This window comes from Alexandromys fortis, unplaced genomic scaffold (assembly GCF_014885135.2).
Source record: "Alexandromys fortis isolate MF-2015 unplaced genomic scaffold, M_Fortis_MF-2015_v1.1 scaffold_105, whole genome shotgun sequence".
Lineage (NCBI taxonomy): Eukaryota > Metazoa > Chordata > Mammalia > Rodentia > Cricetidae > Alexandromys > Alexandromys fortis.
Genome location: NW_026068011.1, coordinates 3,334,016 through 3,358,796, shown reverse-complemented (window position 1 = coordinate 3,358,796; position 24,781 = coordinate 3,334,016). Strand labels below are relative to the sequence as shown.

Sequence of the window (24,781 nt, the reverse complement as noted above, 5' to 3'; positions counted from 1 at the left end):
TTTCTTTATTTTCTTTTTGAACATCATAACATGGACCCTCTGGAATGAATTGGACATATATAGGTATCAATTATTTGCATTATAAAATACACATTGAGGCTGTCATTTATGTTTTTCAAAGTATAGAGTCTTAGGTGTTTATTTATGTGCAATGGTGGTGAAAATGGGGGCATTTTGAAAATGGAGATCCTTTTTACTTTACTTTTTTATTGAAATGTGTCTTACACATCTTAGAGTGACCTCAAAGTTGTTATGTAACTGAGAACAACCTTGAATTTCTTATGTCCCATCTCCTGAGTGCTAAGTTCAGATGTACACCATCATACCAAGTTTAATGTGGTCCTAGGATTGATCCCAGGGTTGTTCCAGATTCGCTTTCCTGCTTAACCATATCCACAACCACAAATAGACATACTTCTCATTAACAGTTTCTCTGTTTTCTGTTTAATTCAGAATCTGTACCTCTTTTAACAGATTTGTAGAACTTTAGGTTTTATTAAGCTTTGGATTGTTTTGTTACCGGGAATTTGCAACCCATAAAGGTGGTGTTTCTAGAATTAATTTCTCTCTTAGATGCCTAGTCTAAAGGATTGACTACAGTGTTAGATGTTTTAGACCTCATAAAGATGATCGAGCTATGCTAGCCCATAGGAACCAACATTCAACCTAATGTTGCTATACACATGAGAATGCTACATGTTTGGTTGTCCCCATCTCTTATCTACCTCTCATTAAAACGTTATATTCCTAAGTCCCAGGTAGGAGCAATTTTTCAGTGCTAGAAAATGTGATGTCTACTCATAGCTCAAGTTGTTAATGTCTTTTATCAACCCCTTCATACAGCTGCCAGGTAAGAAATGGCAATTTTTTCCAAACTCTTGGAACACAATCATCTTTAAACTTCGTGAGTTGAGAGTGGTTGTGATGTATGCTGAGAGTCTATCATGGAATGTGTCATGCATGCACTTGTTGATTTTCATGTGCATGTTCCATCTATAGTTGTGTTCAGTGTTTTTAAATGTATTTTATATGTATTAAAATTATAATTTATATATGCACAAACATATACTCTAAAGGAGATGGTGGATTGTAAAATCAATTGTAATTAAGATTTGTAATTGATATACTGATCCTCTTCCTGTCATTTACTGGTTAGATTTTCCAAGAGTCAATGATTTAGCTCTTTTGGGCAACTATTTTTCTTATCTATGAAGTAGGTATATGACCTATAAAGGATGTAGTCTCAATATATAGACTCCAAAATTCTGTATTTTCATGATATTTAAAAAAAATTAGAGAAAAAGAGGACTGAATAGTTAGAAAAACAGTTTTTATATTGGACATATATTCAATTCTTAAAAAAGTTCATTCAAAAAGAGATTCTAAAATATATCCTCCATCTGGTGTACTATTTTTGGTTAATACTATATATTAATAGTCCATGTTCTTTGGCATGTAACCACTATTTGGTTAACTTGTTCTCTATAACCCACTTAGTTCTGAATTAACTGAAATGCAAAGAGAAGTAGTACCATGATAAGTGGCTATGCTGTTTCTAAAGAATTATTGGTTTGGAATTCAATATTTTTATGTTTTTTGGTTAGAAAACTTGTTTCACATTAAGCATTATACATACCTACTAGACGCTCAATAAAAATGATCTCATTGAAACCTCTGAAGTTCAAGGTTACATATGCAATATGTCGTGGATAAGTATTAATTAGTAGAGAGTTGGTAGGTACTAAAGTATGTGCTATACAGGAGATAAAATGATCGTTCATCTGGATCTTGATGAATGTGCAACTTTTGACAACTCTAATCACTTGCCAAGTGACAACTTGGAAATTAACACAGTAAGTGCTCAAATAACTAAGAAATATCCCTATGATCTTCTAAGTGAAGGACCTAGTTTAGATTATCCAGTATAAGTATCTTCATTTCCTAATGTTATATAAAATTCTGAAATTTGCTATTTCAGGAACTATCTTTAGACCATAAACTTGTTTATTTGGGAACAGCAAACTCGCAGAACAAAATGTTATGGAATGGCTTTGTGAGAAGCGGCGGCAAATAACCTTTGTAGTATTGGTGTTTGTGTTTTTGTGTGTTTGTGTTTTTGTACATGAGGATGCAAGATAAGGGTCTTCAAGATCACAGAAATATTAATGGACTTGAGGATGTCCTGTATTCAGATGTGTTTTACATCAGAATTCAAGTCACTACTGATAGTCTTGTATTTTTCCTGAATCGTTTCTTACTTTATCATAAGTTTAGTTTATAGCGCAATTTACTTCTTTAGATAACTTAAGAAGCCCACAGTGAATGAACTGTAATTGTTTTCATTGGAGATTAAGCTAGATAGCCATTTTCTCAGTTACACAGACTGTCATGTGACGATGCCTAGCCCCATTTGTGGAAGACAGTTGAAGAGAAAGGGATTAGCCCACAGGTTAACTGGTTCTTTGGTGAAAATAGAAAGGAAACATTTTTTTTTTGGAGACATCTTTAGCCGGTTTAGAAGGCTTAGTTGATGATGGAAATGTCCACCAGCCAATGAGAATATGTGTTATAAGGATGAATTTTGAAGGCAAAGAGAATCAAGAATCATGTCACATTCTCTGCCCTAGAAAAGTCAGAGTTGATAAAGTTTAAGTGCTAAGTAAAACTGTATGGCCTTATGCCAGTCTTTCTCCTGATATACTTAGGAGAGGTTTCTGATTTAGATCTGATTTACACATATGGACAAGCAAAAACTTACACAAAAGCCTCTGCGATATAGACTCAGTGATAATTTATAGTGAGTACTCGACCTCACTTTCTTGTCTATATCCATGAAGTTACTATTTTGACCTTTCTAACAGACTAGCTTTCCACGAATAGAACTAACCCTGCAGCCTATCCCTTTTCCAGATTCTCAGGGTTTTGTAACTAAATAAAGATTTGGCTCACTCCATTCTGTGAAATGCTTTTTAGTTTCTTAATGTGACATCAAAATTACCTTTTAGATTTTATTATCTCAGGAAATCGCTTTTTTCACAGGATAAACTTGACTATGTGAGAACACTGAAGTTTAGTGATCAAAAACAGTTTTCCAATGGGGGAAAAATTCTGTTGGAACTAATTGTACAATACAAAGTTCAAATGAAACTTGAATTATTTTTCAAAGATGTTATAGATTGTTAAAGGAGGATAATGATGTTAGAACTGCTTTGCCCAAAAGAAAGTTGACATTTTCTCTTTACCCAAGTTCAAGCAAGCATACTTCTGGGGTATTCTAGAAATACTTAGATCTGTAAATTAATACATACTGAATGTATAATGTGATGCCTATTGTCTGATGTAGTGTAGATAGATACACAGATGAAATTATCATGGAAGACAGGTGTCTGAAACAAGTAATAAGGATACATTACAATAATCTTTCTGAATGAAATATACTACAAAGTTATTTGAATATCTAGGTAGAAAAGGGAAAAAGAGTCAAAAGAAAGCATATATATCTATATGTATAATTTACACACACCTAGATATATATCTTTACAGATATATAACTATTATGAAATAAGTTTCCCTGGGAGAAGAATGTATAATATCTCTGAAGAGAAAATCAGAAAACATACTATTCATGTATATGCACATTTTAGGTTGATTGGACCAGAAAATGCCAGAGAAGGGTAGAAAGTATCTGATTATGAATGCTATTCAGTCAGTGTTTCTTTCTTTCTTTTTTTTAATGGCCAGAACATCTGCATGAATAACCCAGCATAGGGGTAGGAGGAGGCTATGAAGATGAAGAACCTGGGCTAAATAGCAGTCTTTTTAATAAAGATGATAGAGTGTAGGATCTTGGAATATCTAATTAACTACCAACTTCTTAACACACACCAGGTGATTCATTTTCACACCTCTGTTTCAAAATCTGCAAAGTAACAAACTGACTCATCTTTCTGTTCTTGAAAGAAGTTTCAGATGGAAAAAAAATTAAAATTAGGAGTTAAGAATTTAGAGAGTTAAAGGTAACTTTATTTAGGTTTTCATAGCTGCAGCGAAAATGCTTTGAGAGACCAATTTCAGGGTGGACTTCCTGGTTTTGGCTCACTGTTTCTGATTGTCAGTCATGGTCACTTGACTCCTGTGTTTCAAGATCCAGGTTGAGGCAGAAGATAATGGCAGTGGAAGCTTGTGGCAAAGGCTGCTTGCCTTAAGAGAGAGGGAGGTTGCCTCTTTGACAAGCCCCCAGGGCCTTTCTTTTACCTAGGGCTGTCTTCCTACTGTTTGTCACTTCCCAGTAATGTCACCATATTATGACGCCATCGAAGGATCAATCCATCAATTAGGTCAGTTCCCTTAGGACTCTAATAATTTCCCCAAAGCTATCATCTGGCAGCTAAACCACTGATTCATGAGCCTGAGTGGGACATTTCACATTCACACTGAAGCAGTAATATAAGACTATTCATCAAATAGTCCATTTAAACCTTGGCTAAGCATGAGGAAAAATGGCATAAGGATGATGGTTAGTAAGTCTCAGGACGTAGTAAATGATGAACTTAAAGGAAGAGTGTGGGGCTATAAAGATCTGAGGGATGGTCTTCGATATTTTGTTTGTCATGTCCCAACGTGAAGAGTTAAGGAAGAACAAAACTAAGCAGCTCTATATCTCCAAAATTGTGGAAGGGATGTGTATTTATGTGGGCGTGTGAGATGGGGAGGGAAGAAGAGAATATTGAGAAGAAATAGGAGAGAAAGAAAAATTCAGAAAGTATTTTTTCTAGAATAGTATTTTTATTTACTTTATTTTAAATTTAAAACAAACTTTTTAATTTTACATACCAATCCCAGTTCCCCCTCCCTCCCTCCTCCTGCTCCCTTCACATTCTCCCCCTACACCTATCCACTCTTCAGACAGGGTAAGGCCTCCCAAGGGGAGCCAATAAAGTCTAGCACATCACATTGAGACAGGACCAAGGCCCTCTCCCCTGTATCTAGTCTGAGCAAGATATTCTTTCATAGGGAATGGGCTTCAAAAAGTCAGTTCATGCACTAGGAATAAATCTGACCCAGAAAGTCAAACATAGTACTTATTCATTCATAAGTGGATATTAGACATAAAGCAAAGGATAGCCAGCCTACAGTCCACAAATCCAGAGGAAATAGGTTGAAAGGACCCTAAGAGAGACATGCATGGATCTTCCTGGGAAGTGGAAATAGATAAGATATCCTAAGTGAATTGGGAGCATTGGGGGTGAGGGTGGGGCAAGGAAGACAGGGGAGGGGGAGGAGAACTTTAGAATAGCACCGATGTGTTGTTTGATGGCTTCAAGTGAAAGTCTTTGGAAAATGTGCGCTTTAGCATTCTCATCTTAATTAGAAAATAATCATGTGTTTATGCTCCCAAATTATGACCTAGATGATGGTCTGTATTAAAAATATTAGTTGCATAACTATATATTTGAATCAACAATCAATTAGGAGTGTTAAATTTCTTCTTTGTTTTCCCTTCATGAATAACAGCTGTTACCCTATACCCATCAGTCTGTGCAGAAAGCCAGGGAAGTACTCAAAGACAGTTAGAAGGGACACTTGAGACACTTGAGAGATGCCCCACACTTGTTCTTTCCAAAGAGATGCTACAGGTTTTTTTTTTTTTTTTTTTGATGTCGTAGATACCCTCTTGTTCTCTTTCAACATGTCTCCCTCAAGTCAAACTTTTGGACCTTCAGTGAGCTAAGCAAACAGTCCAGGATCTGCCTCACAGAGATAGTGCATCATTGGGAGTTTAGAGGAATCACATGGAGAGGCATTGACTGAAATCAGAGAAAATGACTTAGAGAAAGGAGAAAAGTATTGATTTCCACATTTGAGACTATAGAAGCAACAGTTAGCTACTATAGTAGGTGATACTCATATTTTTGCCTTTACCATTCTCAAACTGAACTTTGAAAAGCAAATACTGATCAGCATCCAGTTTCTAAATGTTCCTGATACAGATGGATTTGGACTCTAGAAACAAAAGAGGGAAGAACCTCATGGGGTAAGGTGAGACCCTCCTAGAATATAAAGACAGTCTGAGACTCCTATATAGGAAGACATCCCCAACCACCACTTTACAAAGTCTGGAGTAGTCCAGAAACCCTTTGCTGTGAGGGTTGTATGGTTTGCTAGTGTAGAATGTTTAACATTATCTCTGAACTCTCTGTACTAGATGCCTACAGCAACTACTCATTGCTAGTCAGTGATATTTGACTGTACTGGAGTCAGCAAAATTCTTGACATTTGACTCAGAATATACACACCCTTTGAAGTTGGTCCTCTTGTATTCCTTCTTTTAGGAAAGGAATAAGAGGGTAGAAGGGAAGAAGATTCACTTTCGGCCCCTCAGAGGTAGCCTGGCCCCAGGGCATGGAAGTGTACTTTGCTAAAAGAAAGTCTATTAGGAACCCATTAGAAATGTTTACCCATCATCACCTTACCTCCTTCCTAGTTATAACAGATACCCCGTAACTTACAGATCCAGGACTTCCTGTTCCTAAAGACAATTGTTTCATGATAAAATTTAGAAAAAAAAAAGTTTTAAATGGATTAAAATGACTTGCATTTATTGCTTTGTATAAGTAAGGAGTTTAAAACAATTCCGTTGTGTTTATAACATTTAAGAACTTGCAAGCTTCTATCCTCAACGCTCTGGTACAGGCAATTTATTTGATTTTTAAAGTACTGTGAAAACAATGGAATTACCATAACACTTTGTTCATTCTGTACACTTTGAAATCTTGGTGTGGTGGGGACAGATAATACAAATTTTTAAGATGGAAGGAAAAAGGGAAAGTGATAGGCTATGTTCATTCCTTAAAATATTATTTTTTTAATCATGTCTAGTACATTAGGCTAATGACCATGTTGAAATTCAAATTCCTACTGCAGTTGTTTTTGAGATATTTATAGTAAGTAAATTCTGTAGTACGTAAGTTTGTGCCAGGTGAGCCTTGAATCCATGGGGTTATTGTGAAGCACTGAACTTGCTTTACAGCTCATAATTATAATAAAGTGAGAGAACTCTTGCAGGTGTAACCTCAGAGTTGAGGCACTACTTGGGGATGTATCAGCAGTGATACAGCAAGTTGTAGCCTTGCCACTTTTTGTCTCTTGGGAGAAAAATGAGAGGACCTTAAGTCTTGGAATACTTGTTTAGGTGATTTAAGTTTATCAAGGCTAGATTCACAGGAAATCCAAAAGAAGACTTTTGCCTTGGCAAAATTTCCACGTCAGTATTAAATGTGGTAAGATGTAGCATCTTGCCCATGCTATAATCAACCTGCAACCCTTTAATGTTTATCTTGTTCTTGGGTTAACAGTTGCTGTTGTCTTAAAGTTAAAGTAGTATTTTTCCACCAATAAGTTTTTTCTCTCATTTCAAACTTTTTTTCAACAGAAACCGATGTATTTTTCTTGAATTTTTGGCAATACTCTTATGCATTTCCTGTTTTTTGAGGATTCTGTTATCTTTAATCTGTGAATTATGCAAGTTTCTTGTGTGTCTCAGTCTCTTTTCAGAGAGCACAGACAAATTGTTGTTCGTCCATAGAGGTTCTTTGTTGAACCACAAATACGGCCAGTTTTAGATGGAAGGAACCCTCAGGTGTTTTTGCTACATTTTCAATCAAGTTCATTCACTGCAAGAGAGCAAGACTAGAGATTTCCAAACCAGGCCAAGCCCTGGCAGGCACTGTATGAGGAAGCATCCTGACTTCTAAAGAGAACCACTTTTTGTCTTCTTTTAGATAGAGGCATTTGGAATGGTGGTACATTACTAAATACATGATACACAAGGACAATCTTTTTGTAGGTTGCTTGTAAGTTTCATTCAACTACTGATGAGATGATGAAGCTAAAGTCAGAATTATTTTTTAAAAAAAATTAGGATAAATTCAGGAAAAGTATAACAAGTTTGGTTACAGGACATATGCCAAGTTGGGGAGATATCTAATATTGCATAACCCAGCAAAGAGAATACTTACCAATTTTTAGTTTCCTGCAGGCATACCTCATAATTTAGTTTAAAGAGAATCCTCCACTAAGAATCCATCACTGAGTTGACTGCTACTTATCCCACTATCGCCAGCACCTAATCCCAGTGTGCTTCCTGTATTGGGAGCCCTTGTGGAAAACACAGCAATATGGGGCAGAAAGGTGTTTGTATGTAAGGACCTAGAATGATAGCCATGGATACATGATCCACAAAACTTTCAAGCACAAAGCAGCAAACAAATAGCTTTTTGGTTGGAGCAAGAAATGCAGCAGAATTGTGATGAAGACACCAATGGCAGATTAGTGGATGAGCTGTTAGCTCACGGGGAAATCATGACCTCCTTCAATTTATTAGAATTTGTCCATCTCTTTTCTTAAAACATGTTTCCTGTAGAGTATCCTCTGAAGACAAGTTTTCTGAATAAAGTTGAGATTATAACTAGGCCACCATGCAATTAGGGCCAAGGTGGAGATTCACCTTCTCTGGAAAATCTTTTTTTCCCCTTATCTTGCCAGTTACTTGAGTCGTCTGTTGGAATACCTGCTTCTGAACAGATTTCTTGGGCCAGTGATATCTGGCTGTTCCAAAATTTAGAAGAAATTATGTAATAATCATTTATAGCCACATACTTCTTCAAACTTTAAAAATGTGTTTTAAGCTTCTTTATTTTCTTACTCAGACCTCATAATAAACTTTGAGAAACATTGTTAATAACTTCATTTTACACTTGAAGAAATAGAGACTTATAGTAATGATTGTTCCAACCTTTTATAGGAAGTAAATGACACAGAGATAGTTTCCCTCATGGATAGTATTGTGTTTTATAAAATGAGAGCAGTAGTTGAAGGAATTTAGGAAATGCCACATGTCAGGTGCTACAAGATGATAATGACCATAGTTGTTACTGTGTCATTTTTTTTTGTCTTACAGTGTCTGCTAGATGACAAATTAAAGGCTCTGTAGAAATTTGAAATTATAAAAATTTGAAATCATTTCTCCTCCTAACTCTTTGGTATACGGAAGGTGGTATGTGTAAATGTGTAAAATCTTCAAACCAAAAAAAAAAAAAAGAAGAAGAAGTTGTCATTAATCAAGTTTGCTTTGACTATGGAGAGGCTCTTTTGGAGAGTTGTGGCTGATAGAAAGAGAATTAGAGCCTGAAGATGATGTCCCCACCACTTAGCCATGAATCATGATGGCAAAGCTGGTGTTTGCATGGGTTGGCTTCCTTTGTGGGTCACGGATGACTTCTTGGTCACATGACTCATGCTTGTGAGCAAGTAGAATGTTTCGTATGGTGTGCAAACTACAAGATTTCTGTTACTACACTCAGAATGCTAGAGTACTCAGAATGATAGAGTGAGAATCCCATAGTAGGCTCCTCTCTTCAAAGAAGACTGTCACAAAATGTTAAATGTTCTCTATTCTGGTTTCCTCAAATGTAGAGAAGGGGATGATCATATGAATTTGTTTTAAAGATCTGAGAGAATTTATGTGGTGCTAACATGATGCCTAGCAACCATCCCTTGCTACCTTGTTGACATTAGTATTCTCAGTAGAGTAGATATTCTTTATTTATGAAATGTTTTATGAAGAAGAAGCCTGGTTTTGAAATATACTCAAATTACGGTGATGGAATAGGTAATAGAATCAATGTATATTGTAGTTTGGCTCATATACTTCATCAATTATGAACCTTTTCTACTCTTCTGACAGACTCATGCATTTGGTTCTACTTCCATGGAATGAGTATTAGGTAGAAGGAATGCATACTAGCCTACACATTTTTGTTTTAGTTTCATGTGTGTCTTTCCATTTCTATTTCCAAGTCTTTGATGTCATAATAACTCAATAAGACCCTGTTGGAGGTGTTTGGAAAACAGCAGATTTGTGGGTAAATATGTACAAGATAAAGTAAGGATTAGATGGCAAGACTATGGAAAATATAAGAGAAAGAAGAAAAGAGATTGTGGTCACCAGGGTGGGAGTGTACTGAAATTTAGAAACTTTTTTAGTTTAGTTTTCACTAAGTTTTGGATTTTCCCTTAATTTGACAGAGATAGAGATTGGGACTGAAGTAGAGAGCCCCTGGAAGAGGCTGATGAGAGACGTGACAGGCTGAGTTCATTTGAGAGGATACTTCTGGCTTTTGTTTGAGTAGTGAAGTGGGTAAAGATCAGAAAGCAAGAAGGGTGGCTAGGACAAAGTATGGAAGAAGAACTAACAGTGATGTTCGAAGAGTTGGCTATCATGAGTGAACAGATGGCAGGAGGTGAGATGAATTCCAATAGCAAGGGTATTAAAGCTGAGAGAACAGGAGATGATGGGAAATAAGATGCTGTGTCAGAGAGAGCAAAAGGCAGCACTCAGGGTGCTTCATCTAAGTGGTATGAAGAAGCGAAGGGCTGCTGACTTAGAGGAAACGTTTTGTGGGAGGAGTGGGTTTTAGGTAGAGGTGGAGTGATTCACAGAGCTCCTACTAGCTTAAGATGATGGGGAAAAGTCAGTAAGAAAAGACCTGCGAAAGATTCGATTATTCTCTAAATGCCAAAGGATCTTTGAAATGTAACTCGAGAATCTGAAGTGCAATAGATATAGAAATGAACTGAGTTTATTGTTGCATCTCTTCCGAACTGTATTCCAAGGTCAAGGTGAAATCCATATACAAACCTATGGCAGGTGCACATAGAGATCACATGGAGGAAGTCATTGTGGTGACAGTTCATGGTGGAAAAGCTAGAATAAAGAAGATGTTTGAAGGGAATTTTTCTGTGTCTACTAAAAGTAGACAGAAAAAGTGTGTTCAATTCTAGAAATCTATGGATCAACTGCTCAAATTTGAAACTAATTTAATTAAAATTACTTGGTTTTAAACCATGCATTATACTGAGGGCCTCTTATGAACACTTGAGTTATGGAACTTTCTTTTTGTCTTAATTCTCATTATTATAATGAAAAAATATTTGAAATTTGGGTTAATGTACTGAATTATTTTATATAGTATAGATGTGTCTAACATTTTACTTAGTTTTAAATATTTTATTTAGGAGATCATTACTCATGAATTATGTAAGAAGATAATTATTATATTAGAGAAAAATGATAATTAATATACAGTAGTCCTACTTAATGACAGCCGAGATGTCCCAAGTGGATATCTGAAACTCAGGCATAAGGAGTTGTCTATGGTATAGTCATCAAGCTTAGCTATGGAATTATATTGGATACACACTAGACAAAGTTTTGATTCATTTACTAAGAAATGGTGCAAGATTTTATCATGCTACCAAGAGCGAACAATGCACAATTTAAAACTTGAGATGTTTTATTTGTAGAGCATTCTATTTAGTAATTCCAGACCAAAATTATCTTTAGATCACAGAAACTGATAGGAACAAAACCACAAAATAAGGAGGACTTCGTTAGTGCAATGAAAAGAACTGACATGAATGCAGCAGTGACTGCCTGGCAAGAGTACTAATGAGGACAGAAGGCAATACACTACAGAGCACACAGCAGAGGAAGTCTCAGACCATGTTTATTATAAAGAGTAATTCTGATGGACTGTGCAGATCTGATAAGGGCATTAAAGAGAGTGTACACTGATTATCCTTGTTACTGTTGAGTAGAGGCTAACTAAAAGATACAGTTTCCCAGTTTTGACTTTTAATGATTTTGGATTAAAAAAATTGCACCTTCCCTTATTATTGTCTCTTTCCTACTCTATGTGGTTAATATAATAAATGCTACCAGTAGGAAATAATAGTAGAAAGATATTCATGAATCTTAATTTGATGAGATTATCAAGCTCCCTTAAATAATACTGAGACAAGGTTAGTCTCAGCTGGAGATGATAGGTGTATTTAAAGATGAACAGTTATGCCAGGTGGTGGTGGCACATGCCTTTAATCCCAGCACTTGGCAGGCAGAGGCAGGTGGATCTCTGTGTATTCAAGGTCAGCCTGGTCTACTACAAGAGCTAGTTCTTGGACAGGCTCCAAAGCTACAGAAAAATCTTGTCTTGAAAAATCAAAAAAAGAAAAAAAAAGGAGAAAGAAAGAAAAGAAAAGGAAATAGATAGGCAGATTTATTGATTTAGGAAAGAATTCATGGAACAGTGGAACTGTGTGTTTTGTTTTATTTTATGAAGATAAGCCATGCCTTGAGACGATGGTCTTCACTGATCGACAGTTATTAGGTTATATTAGGTATGAATCTTAATAAGTTTTGGAATGAGTTACCTTCCTTTTATTTTTAGAAGATATTACTTTAAATAACATCTAATAAGAATTATAGTTTGAATTACTGGAATTTTATGTTAAGTGGTTATACACTTTATCGTATATTGGTTATTTCATTTCATGTTTCTAAAATTAGATTGAGAATATTGATTTTTCATCTTAAACTCAGGCCCAATCTTTGTGAGAGTCTAACCTAGCAGGCACCCCACCCCAGACGCCCCACCCCATGTACCTGTAAATGCAGTGAAAAGCCATAACCGGCCCAAAAATTGTCTGGCTTCCCAGAGACTCAAGCCAATCAGAAGCTAAACAGCCAAGTTTTTTCTTCCAGTTACTGGGTGGTTTTGTGGAAAGTTGCAAAAATCCCCTTATGACTTAGAGCCAACTATCCCCAACCCAATCAGGTAATGTTAAAGCATGTAACTCCCTGCTTGTGGTTTTTCTCTTTGAAGACCCCCTGCATTGTGAGTCTTGGGCCTTTTTCCATGATCCTCTGCATCAGTGTGTGGGACAAAGCAGCTTCTTCTTGCAAGCCTGTAGAACAATAAGGAAACCATGTGTAACTGCATTAGAAAGTCGGCTCTGTGGTAGTCTCATTGGGGGTCTCGCAACTCAAGCATAACAGTTTCTTAGCCAGATTAGCTTCTTACCAACTCCTAGTAGACACTTCTTCTAGCCACTGCCAAGCCCTAAGTGTTGCTAGATATTTGGGGCATCAGAGTTTTGCCTATGATCCTTAATTTTTTCTGTGACTCTTTATTAGTTCTGCATTCTGAAGGACTTATTAGTGCTAAAAGTATGCAGACATTTTCATGTTTTCTCTTTTCCTTTTCTGAATGCTTTTCCACATTTTGTCCATGAAAAGTATAAGATTCTGCTAAGGATAAAAGTTAGGTTTAGGTAATGTCAGCAAGGGCAGAATGAAATAGACATCCAAATTATTAAATTGAGGGTGGAGAGTGAAGGAAAACTGAAATAGGATCAAAAGATTTGGGAATGTAAAGTCGCAGTAGTAATAGGGGACAGATAGAGCTGAGGATTTTGTACATAGGTCCATGAACTAAGGGCATTTTTATATTTAACACTTAGTAATCTAGTAAAACCTTAGATTATACTGTATTGTGATCAATAGCATACCATTTTCACTTAACTATTTACATGTCTACATAGAAATTACATTTATATTGCAAATAAGTAGTCATGTGAATGGTTACATAGCTTATCCAGTTAGTGTGGCTATAGATCCTTGCTTTTCTACTTCAAGCAATGTTTCAGTAAACATTCTTGTGCAGTATAAAGATCAAGACTTTCGAGTACAGCTGCTTTTAGTAACTCATTAAACATCACACAGTTAGTGATCAATCCCTTTGGACCTTGAACCCAGGTTTAGTCATAGCTTAAGAATTCACTACTGTTGAGAAAGGATTTCTCTTATACTGCCTCATCATCATGAAAGTTGGGAAGTTTGGCCATTGGAAAAAGGAAGAGTGAAGGTAGGAATGCTCTCCATGGGCAACACAATAAGAAGCCTTGCTCTTTTGAGGAGTGGCTATATGATATTAAAATTGGAAGGTAAACAATGCAGATATATATATATATATATATTATCAGAGAGGACACAGTTCATGGTGGATATACAATGAATATGCAGTATACTCATACGATGACACAAAAACTGACACTCTCCAAGAAACTGTCCAATACTCCATCATGGTGTGTGTCTGAAGATTCATAATCACTTCTTAACCTGACAGATTTATTTCCCCACAAGTCTTCTGTCACATGAAAGCAAAGATTTTAGAGATCAGTAAACCATGAAATCCTGAATGGTGGGATGATGTTGGGAGCTGGAAGGAGGAAGAAAGTCTGGAAAAGATGGGAGAATTCCTAGGTGCCTGAGACATAATTGCTCCTAATTTTACAAGAGGCAAAGCATCTCAAGTGTAGCAAGAACCCCTTGTTTGGGTTGAGCAATAATTATTCAGCCTTTACTGGTAGAGAAAAAATGGCTTTAAGCCATATTTAGAAAATGTGTTGACTGTAATTAAGCCTTCATGGGAGTCCCCAAGGTTTACTTACCTATAATTGAAAAAATGCAAATGAAGACAGTTAATCAGTGAACTGGCCGACTATGAAGCACTACTACCTACCTAAGTGAATTAAAAAATCCAAGACACAAATATAGCCAGTTGAGAGTTACCTGGGAACCAATTGGTAAATCTCTCAGTGAGGGTTTGCAGACATTTTGCCTAGCTTGTCTGAGACTGCAGGACCTTTGTGCTAAGATCTTTGCCTATTTAATCTTTGGCTCATACATACAGATTTTCTCAGGACTGACTTTCAGTGCTGGTGGAGCACCAACTGTCTCTCTGGGAGAAGTCAAGGACCTATAGAAGAAAACAACAGATCTCTTGTGTTCCTTTCTATCATGATTGATCCCCTATTTAAAATGAAATTATTTGTCATACAAGACTGAGTGATCAAATAAGAAGAATGACTCTGGGGCAAACTAATTGCTCAGGTTTATCTGACAATATCCTAGGTGATATCTGTTTGATATCGGTGCATATTATATTTTGTACTTGTGGTTAAACGACAATCAGCCAAGGACATTTATTTTTTACCTCAGACACAATGATTCTTAATATATGTTGCTAGCTTTTATTACCTAATTTAAAAATAGTTTCTTAAAATAACTTGCACTTCTGTTAAGACTTACATATTCTCATTAACAGTTTTATTAATTGAAAACTCATAACAAAGTGCCATTACTAAGAAGTGCACAATCTGTTCCTAAAAAATTAGTTATTTGAATAAAAAGGGGAATGTGTGTCATTTAAATAAAAAGTATTTGTTAATGGTTTGATGGGCAGTAATGAAATCAAAAGGTATTTAAGCTCATATACATATAAACCTAATATAGTGAGTGATTTGTCTGTGTTGTAAATGGTACCACACTGTCTCCAACAACTCTGTGAAAATGTGAAATCTTGGAGGAGGGAAGTTAATATGTTTCCTCTTCCTTTGTCACTTAGTCAGTTCTGCGGAAACAAAGTGCTGTGATAGATTAATAATGTCTGCCCTGAAGACTACAAGAGTGAGTGGTTAAATCACTGTTTGGTATTCCTGGCAGTTTTAAGCAAAAGAAAACCAGCTTTTCTAACTTTGTTTCACTGTTGCTCTCTGAGGAAGTGAGCGGAGAGAGTATCAAAATGATAACTTGCCACAGTAGACACATTCTTTCCCCATTTTTGCCAGTATATAAACATCCTTATATTGGGGAAGAAGGGACACAGCTAAGTCTTTTCACCCCATTTTTGTTTGAGTTATTTATTGCTCCTGACTTACTAAAGAATTTTTAAAAGGAATTATTAATATAAATTCTGGAAAAGAGGCAGATATTTCAAGGTATTTCAGATGTGTCATGGCTTCTAAGAAGATCAAATACCTTTTCAAAGTCTCATGGACTTATTAAAAAACAAGCAAACAAAAAATATTCTTGGCAGATTATAGACCCTATTGCTCTCTGTCTACCTTTTCCATTCATTAACAGCAAAGCTGACTTGTAGCAAAATCTCCCCACACCAGCAAGCAATGTGAGACATTTTTGTGGGGGTGGAGATGGGTAAATATAACTAAAGGCCAGCTGCAGTTTTCTGAAAGTATCTTCCTTTTAATAAAATTATTCTCAATTTTTTATCATAGTTTTTTCTTGCAAAATATGTATGTGAGTGCCGCTAAAACTATTTCCTGTTCTGTACTAAAGCTATCTTATTTAGCCACTCAAAAATCTTGCAAGTGACTAAAATGGACTTCTGCCATATTTTTGGAACCTATTTCTAGTTTTATATTCACTGTTATTAGCTTGGAGTTGAGGTAATGAAAATAGAATAGTTTTAGCTTTGACATGAAAGTGAAGTGCACTTTCTCTTCGGCTGTTGAACATTTCACTGTCATCAAGCATCCTTCTTGGTGTTTCTATTGCCAAAACAAGTCCTGAATGGACTTGCTTTTTCTGTTTTTTCACTTGGCCAGCATTCCCATAACATTCTCATTATTTTTTGATCAGGGAACAGTTTGCATTTCTATGGCCTGCCTTTGTGTGTTTCATTATATATTTTTGGTTCTAATCATTTTATTTAAATATAAACATATTATCTCAAAATGGGTTCAAACCACATGGGTACTGTAAATGAATGCATGCTGAGTGTGCAGTTGACATCCCAATCCTCTGCGCTAACATACCTCACCCTTATGCATGACATCCTGAAACATTTGAGTTTTTTGGACCCTTTAGTCCAGTGAGTTTTCCATGCCTTTTACATTTTTCACTTTTAGACATCATTTTTATTGTTACGTCTTAAAGGAAATTGTAAAACATAAATGGCATTTGTTTTATTGTTCATTGGCTCAAGTGAGCATCCCATTGTTCTGGATAGCTAATTTTGTCATGATTCCTTTGTCAACCAAAGCTACTTTCTAATCAAATAGGCTCTTTCTTGATAATGTCATGTCTTAGATTATTAAAAGGATATTGATTTTTTTTATCTGAAAAGTCTTATGATGAAAATTTTTAAATATTTTGTACTTTTGGATGTTCAGAGAGAAAACAGGTTTAGGGCTTTATGATACACTCTTTTATCTTGTTCTGTAAAAAAATTTACTAGAAGAAAAAACATAAATGAACATATATTGTATATGTATACATTTTAAAATTAGGATGATCTATTAATATAAACAGAATGTGATTTTTTTTTGTCTAGATACCCAATATTCTCTCCAATATTTCTAATGGTCCCTAAAATAACAGTTGGATAAGACATGGCAATTAAACTGAGCTCTGTAACAACTTAAAATTTTGTGTTCTCAGTCTTGCCTAGGCACATCAAATATAAAGCCAGAGGCAATAGGAATTTGTGACTTGTTTCCCATCAAACTTTTGGAATTGTGACCACCACGAAACCCATTTTCCTGCCTTATCTATTCCTACATGACTCCAAGAAAATTCTCTATTTCTGTGGTTCCTTGAGCTCTTGGCACTCTACTAAGGCCCCCTTCATAGGAAGTTAAGCTTTTAAGTCTGTCTCTCATCTTTTCTGGATCTTTTGGAACATCTGACAATCCATGTCTGAGTTTTTTCATGTTTACATACTCATCACTTAAGAAAAGTGGTTGATAAAATATAGAATAAATAACTGTGTGGGAAATTACCTGGATGGAAAATGGGGAAAGAATATAGGAAAAGGGGAGAAAAGATTTTAGCATTGCTTTCAAAAGTGTGACTGAGTTATGCACTGATGTTCAGCTTTATTGAAACAGTGCAATGTTCAGTGGAAGCCCAGCTTTAATGAAATAGTCCAACAGTAGTGACTTGAGGTTTTAGGAGATTCCTGAGAACTCATTTCAAGTACGTGTCATGATAATTTTCAGCTCTAAAGTTATAAAGAATTAGACAGTAGCAGAAATTACCAATGATGGGAAGAATTATTTTCAGCAGTCTTCCCTCCATTCAAGACACAAATGAGGACATTGAACAGCAAGACTATACCTATATGACTTTGTGATGGAAGTTTTTTTGTGGTTAAGAATGGGAACAGTGGCAGGGAAGGGGGAAACAGGCCAAAAAAAAAAAAAAGCCTCAGAAACAGCTTAACTCACCCTTATTTGCTTTCATGGACTGTAATAGAACAAGATGTGAGGAAACATCTGTTGCCTTCTTTAAAATAGTACTTTGATATTTTGAAAGATTAGTGACATAATTAGGAGCATTTTGATTTCTATGCCCAGGGACAAGTGTGGAAGAATATGAGTCCAGCACAGCTCAACAGAATCGTAGAGGGAGTTAGGATGGTCTATTGTGAGCAATGGCCACAGCAGTGCTCCTCAAATCAGGCTTCCTGAGTTTTACCCCTGATTATGGGATTAGAGTGGGCCATCTATTACTAATAGACCTCACACATGGTGAGATACATGAGCACTCTCAGGACTGATTGTCCATCTAAATGAGAGAAAGTCGTCATATGGTCTGATTTGTTAAATGTGAGCTCATATTTTTAAAATTAGCTTAAAAATGAACAGTTGCTCTTAGACTGGTTGCGAAGATCACCAAGGGGAACAGAAGTGACTTTAATGAACACATGGCTTTACACTAAAAAGAGATGCACATATTGAAGGTTTCAGGAATGGTGATGATCTTACATTTTGAATTCCTTTTAAGGAGATTAGTATCAAGGCTTAGAGCTTTAGTTAAAATGGCTCAGACCCACTTAAAAGTCTAAACCAATAGTTACAACTGTCTAGTAGATACACATATGTTGCCTGGCAGGCTCTGTTGCCCTGAGTGTGACTCTAAGACAGAAAGACAGATATATGTCAAAAGTTGCTAGGGACAGTTAAACACTGGACAGGAACATTACAAGGTCAAACTGTCTACACAGAGAAAATTCAAACTTCTAAGATAAAAATCTAGAGGACATTTGAGATGGACACAGTCATAACATGTGATGATGATAATACCAGGATGTTTCAGAGTTGAGATACCAGGCTTCCAGGTCCAGGAGAGCAAGTAGAAGCAGAGGCTTTTTGATCCATATGTAGTAACTTATAAACAAGACCCCAGAGTTTATATAGTGATTGCAAGGAATGATGCTGTTCACAGGCTTTCAAATCTTGTCAAAAGATGGAATTGGTTTTGGTCCCTAAACAGCAGTTTTCTTGCCCATGAAATGAGTGCAACAATCATTGCTACTTGAGAAGTTTTTAAAATTGAATCACATAATTTAATTAACATAACTAAGGCAATGCCAGGCACCTCCTCATAAGTGCTCAATTAATGTCAGTTATTATTATTAGAACTTCACTTACATATGTTAATTTACTCATCTTATTTGAAAATGCCACTGTTAGAGTAAAACATCAGAAAATAGAAAGTAATTATGCTAAATAGGTGTCCTTAAACCCTGCTAAAAGAAATCATGTCACATGTCTTTACTCTTTCTAATATCTTTTGGGGATTAAAATTTCACTTATAACTTTTCAGTTAGAAGTCACTTTGGACAAGGATAAACAAATTCCATTCATTTAAATTAAAAGAAAAAAATAACCCATTTTGAAAAATGACTAAGCTATTAAAGTAGATCTAGGGAAGAGGACAGAATATATGCCTTTGGAATTCAACTTTATTTTAAAGTCACATTTTGTATTACATTTTTGATTCAGCTTATTGTCTGTGTGCAGTTTGTTCAAGGTTCGTTGTCTAGGTCTCTCCCCCAGTATCTGCCTTAGCAGGTGGTTTGAGGAAAACCACTGGACTTGTATCTCAGAGCCATCTCGCTCTCAAAAATATATGAAATTTATTCACAGGACTCCTGCATCAGGCTGGGAGAACAAATGGGTTCTGAAGAAGAGACAGGTTCCCCTAGTTTTGCTGAAGAATCAGATACCATCTATCTAAGAATAGAATCTGTAATAAAAAAAAAATCTCCAAATTACCTGTATCTTTTTATTCAAATCCATTCCATTCTTTTCCCCAAGACTCACTCTTCAAGAGCCATTTAATACTATAATAGACATATCTTGTTTGATTCTACTGATTCTTTATAACCCTCAAAAGAAATATTATCCCTGGTATATAACTTGTCTCTCTATTTTACCAATGGCATGGAATAAAATTAACTAGCTTTATGAATAAATATTAGTCATTTTTTGAAACCTGAAAGACTGATGTGGAAATAATCATAGTTAAGGATGAGGGTCATAGGGGAATGTTATTTCTAACTCATTAAAAATCATGATGGATGTGTTCTAATTGACCCAACACATTGTCTTATCTTGATCCATAAATTATCCTTCTATCAGAATTCCCTAGGTCTCTTGTTAAAAATGGAAGATTTTTAATTTTAATTTTTAATTTGTTTCACAAATCTTTGGGCTGAGCCTCTGAAAGAATTTTTTTTCTGGGTGATGCTGACATGACAATCTAGAGACTGTAGAATGAGAAGCACTAAAGTAATCTATGTGTGGCTTCTTTCTCATATTAATATTGAATAATCTAGAAATTTGTCATTAATATTAGCTTTAGCAACATAGTTGGTATAAACTAAACAACACAGATTGGGCAATTATTTGTATATAAGCACCTTGTATAATCATAAAGGATGGCAAAGTGAAATGCTAAATGGGTTGCTCTACTTGATTAAATTAAATTGCATAGCAATTCATTATATTCTAGTGATTCATGGCTTAGTAGCACAAACTTCTGTTTTTCTACAGTATTAGTCGTACTGATATTTTTCATGGCAAAGCATCAATTAATTAGTCTTACTAGAGACTCAAATACAAAGAATGTTATATTTTCTCAGTGATCAGAATCCAAGCTTTTAGTTGATGGAATAATTGCTCATTGGATTGTAATCATTTTTAACCTAGTGTAAAACCTCTTTTTAGTTTTTATGAAGAATAGGGAGCAAGAATATGTCAAAGTAATGGCATCAGAGAGGCATTGATCCAACTTTCAATGACGCCAGTTACTACATAGTGGACATTTTGATCACAAGTGATGACATGAAGCTATGTGAATATCAGTCACATGGAATGACAGAGCCACTTGGTTTTTAGTCTCTTTTCTTAAAGCTATTTCTATTCACTAAATCTTTGATGTCTCTGTGTTTCATTTTTATCCCTTCAAGTGGCCATAGTCTAGATACCCACGTTATATAAGAAGTACTTTACAAAGGAATACAGAGCAGGGTCTTTAGTTCAGTCCTTTAAACTGTGAGCTACTTTCTGTATTTTTCACTGCAAAGCAATTGATGAATGGTCTACAATGCTCAAACACATCTAGAGCTGGAGTAAAACTTCCAGTCTAGCTAGTGATTTGTTTCTCTCATTAGATTACATGTAGACTCTTTGTTGACAGAGAGTCTAGGAACTGTAGTTTTTCTAGCTTTGATGGTTCAGTGCTTGATCCTAGTAGAGTTGAAATGTATTTTGTGTAACAAATGCTACAACAAATTGCAGATATTAGGTAAACTTAAAAGTGCTGGTCAAGTGATGGGGTTTATTATTTTATTATTTATTATTGTTTCTTATGACATAGGTCTCTGTATGTAACCCAGGATGTCCCCGTTTTTCTCTTTTTAGAGTTGTTCTCACTTATATAGTCCTCACTAGCCCAGAACTAGCTATGTAAATGCAGCAGAATCCGTCTACCATGCTCTGCCTGGCCTCAACTCTTGGTCCTCCATCAGCTGCCTCAATGACTAGCTTGTTATGGCATTTTTTAAAAATTACCCATCCAATATGTGTCAGTATGAATCAGTCTGTAAGAATGCCTTAATTTAAAACTACATAAGTTCCTGAACCACATCTCTCATCATAAAGTGTCATTAGTGAAAACACCTAGATGGAGTGCTTTAAAGAATCAAGTGGGAACTAAATGCTTTAGAAATTCGTTAAAAAAAAAAAAAGCTTGGTGCATAGTATATAGGAAGTAGTTGATGAACACATGAGCAGGTGGGCCTTTCTGAACACCATCTGACCCAGGAAATCATACCACAATAACTGATATTTTCATACTATATATAACCATGATCTAGAAATATTGAAGTGCATACTCCAAGTACAATAAGTAAAAATCTTATCTTGTCTGGTGTCTTCATTTCTGGAGTTCAGGAAGTAGAAATAATGTATAAAGATACCTCCATAGGTAGCGACATGAAACTGAAGTATAACCCTTCGTGGATTCTTAAAAAAGTGTTCAGTGACTGCCTAATATGTTTCAAACACTTGAGTAACTGCTACCATTGTGAATGAGTCTAACAATATATGTTCCCCACAGGGGAACATACATGCTAAGAATAGTGCTTGGTCTTCAGTTGTATTGGGATTTTAGAGAACTGTGTACTGTAGAGCCACATGATTTTGCTTATTTTGGAATCAAGAGTAGGAGAAGCCAGGTGGCTGATTTCTAATGTGCTAACTTTATCTTGTGATAATTTGCTTGTGTGGAAACACTAGCAGAAGCACAACACTACTTGATGTGTGAAACTGTACCTGTGTCTTGTGACTTTGAGGCCTTGACTGACCCGATGCATCTCGTTTTTCTCCTCTTCCAGCTGGACAGTGCTACCTCACTCATCCAGGCAGCCAAAAACCTGATGAATGCTGTTGTCCTCACGGTGAAAGCATCTTATGTAGCCTCAACCAAATACCAGAAGGTCTATGGGACGGCAGCTGTCAACTCTCCCGTTGTGTCTTGGAAGATGAAGGCTCCTGAAAAGAAGCCCCTTGTGAAGAGAGAAAAGCCTGAAGAATTCCAGACACGAGTTCGACGGGGGTCTCAAAAGAAACACATTTCGCCTGTGCAGGCTTTAAGTGAATTCAAAGCGATGGATTCCTTCTAGGACAGTAGGCTTCAAACAAGAAAGTGTTTTCTTTCTGTTGTCCTGCCTTTTCTTTCTTTTCCATTTTGATTCCATTTCTGTAAGCATACCTGCCGACTTGTGTGCCTCTGGCATGGGGAATTTAAGAGAACAGTATCTGTTTGCATGTAAGATGAGATGAGATCAACACTACTGCCATCGGTAGCCTGCAGAGGGGACAGGTCATTTCTGTACCAAGGTGGCACGGAGCTGTCCTTAGCAACATTCTCTTAAAGTTGGGCAAAGAGTTCACACTGCAATGTTCATGGGTGTGGGGGGGAATGGGGAAATAAACTTAACTCTACAAAAGCAAACTCTAATGCATGCAAGAATCATTAGGTTGGCAGGTATATTCATAAGTGAAAAACCTGGAAGTGTAATGGTAGAACATAAAACCTGTACTGCTTCTGTTTCGGTGCAAAAATGTATTAGCCAATACGCTGAAGTGTGTGGCCCACAAATTGAACAATTTAACCTGGATGTCCTGTATCCATGCTATCATGTGGATTCTTACCTGAGGAGAAACTAACTTGTCCCTTCTCCAAGGCTTCTTTAATCTGCATTTTGTTCTTCCTTCCTGGTAGTGCCATTACTAGTGCTCCTCTCATATTTCTCCCCTCTGCTGAAGACAATAAACATTCATTCGAGACACCTGGATATGTCTGCGGACACTGACAACCCAAAGTGGAGCTCCACTGTCCTTCCTTCTGCTCCTTTCTTTCCTTTTAAACTTGAACTCTGACTTTGCTAGACATAGAAGGCTCAATGGTGGAACGTTAGCGCAATGGCGATTGACAGTGTGTGAAGGTTTAGAGGCAAATGCATAGGTGTGTAGCTTGGAGTGCCGGTATCTAATATACCATTGTATTCACTGACACAAAATAAATACATTTAATCTTGACACCTGGATAGTGTTTCATTTCTCTACACGTGTGGGTATTATAAGGCCATAGAATATCCTTAAACATTGATTTAAAAAGGCTTCTTGTTGGAGTTTCACAAATCAGCACTAAAATATATGGAATCTCTCAGTCATTTTTCTTCTAGAAATGTGTTTGGTGGTTTGTTTTGCCATTTGTCTTGCTTCATTTTCAAACTGAATCTGAAATGAGAATGTTTGTATTTCACTTTTCTGGTCCACAATTGGCCCTAGGCTAAACTCCTAAAACTTGAGATGTAAGATTTAAAGTTAAGCTATACTTAATTTCAAAAATATTTTATTCACTTCCTTTGTTTTCCTCTTTAAATCATAAAAACAAGGCCTCCATCAGATCACCAAAGATGTGTTGGGTGTTGTTTTTCAGTTATGGACTGAGTAGAGGGGAACGGCATGGAATTATTCAAATGAATAATCAGAACTTCCTCCATTAGAGTGACTTTTGCAAGGTGCACAACACTATGTACTGCCAGCAGATGCTAGGTAAAGTGTGTTACTCAATAACATAATAATGTCATGGTGTCATGTGCATATAAGCTGTGCTAGCTTATGTGCTTGATCCCAGAGTGAAGGGCTAGGAAAGTACTGGAATGAAAGAAAGCAAAGTCCAAAATCTTATGTGGAAATGGTTCTGCTAAAAGCACTGCTGACTCGCACTTAAAGCAACACTCAGAACATGATGGAGGAATGACTATAAAAGCTGTTGAATGATTTTCAACACTAATCAATAAATATGATAAGCTTCCCTCCTTAATTGGCATTAGCATTCAGAGATGTATCAGGGGCTTAACCAAAATTGGAGCCAGGGTTTAGACTGATCTCTGGGCTCAGCAAATGTGCTGGATAGCTTCCCTTTTTGCTCATCTGGCATAGGAGTAACCAGCATACCACTTGTCTAATGACCAGAATACTGATGGCGGCACATTCTTAGCACCATTGACTCGATTCTGAGAACCTGACCTTCTCAGAAACAGCAGCTAAAGCACTCTTTTGAGGAACATTTCCCTAAAAATATGACCAATTCCATTTTTCTCGCCCCTGAAGGTTTTAAAGATGAGTGGCACCTCTTCACATCCCTTTTCACCAGGATGGAAGGAAGGTTAAATATTAAGAGGTTAAAGGAGGAGATCAAAGTGTCAGCCTGGCATTAATG

The 24,781-nt window shown here is 36.3% G+C and overlaps 1 protein-coding gene across 1 annotated transcript in view; it reads left to right on the top strand.

Moving 5' to 3' along the window:
• The window catches only part of Ctnna2 (catenin alpha 2), a 983,267-nt gene extending 959,689 nt beyond the window's left edge, over positions 1 to 23,578 (top strand). Inside the window, exon 17 of the mRNA XM_050162003.1 lies at positions 22,386 to 23,578. Coding sequence (XP_050017960.1) covers positions 22,386 to 22,673 — 288 coding nt within the window. The 3' untranslated portion in view covers positions 22,674 to 23,578. The remainder of the gene's footprint in view (positions 1 to 22,385) is intronic.
• The last annotated feature ends 1,203 nt before the right edge of the window (positions 23,579 to 24,781 follow it).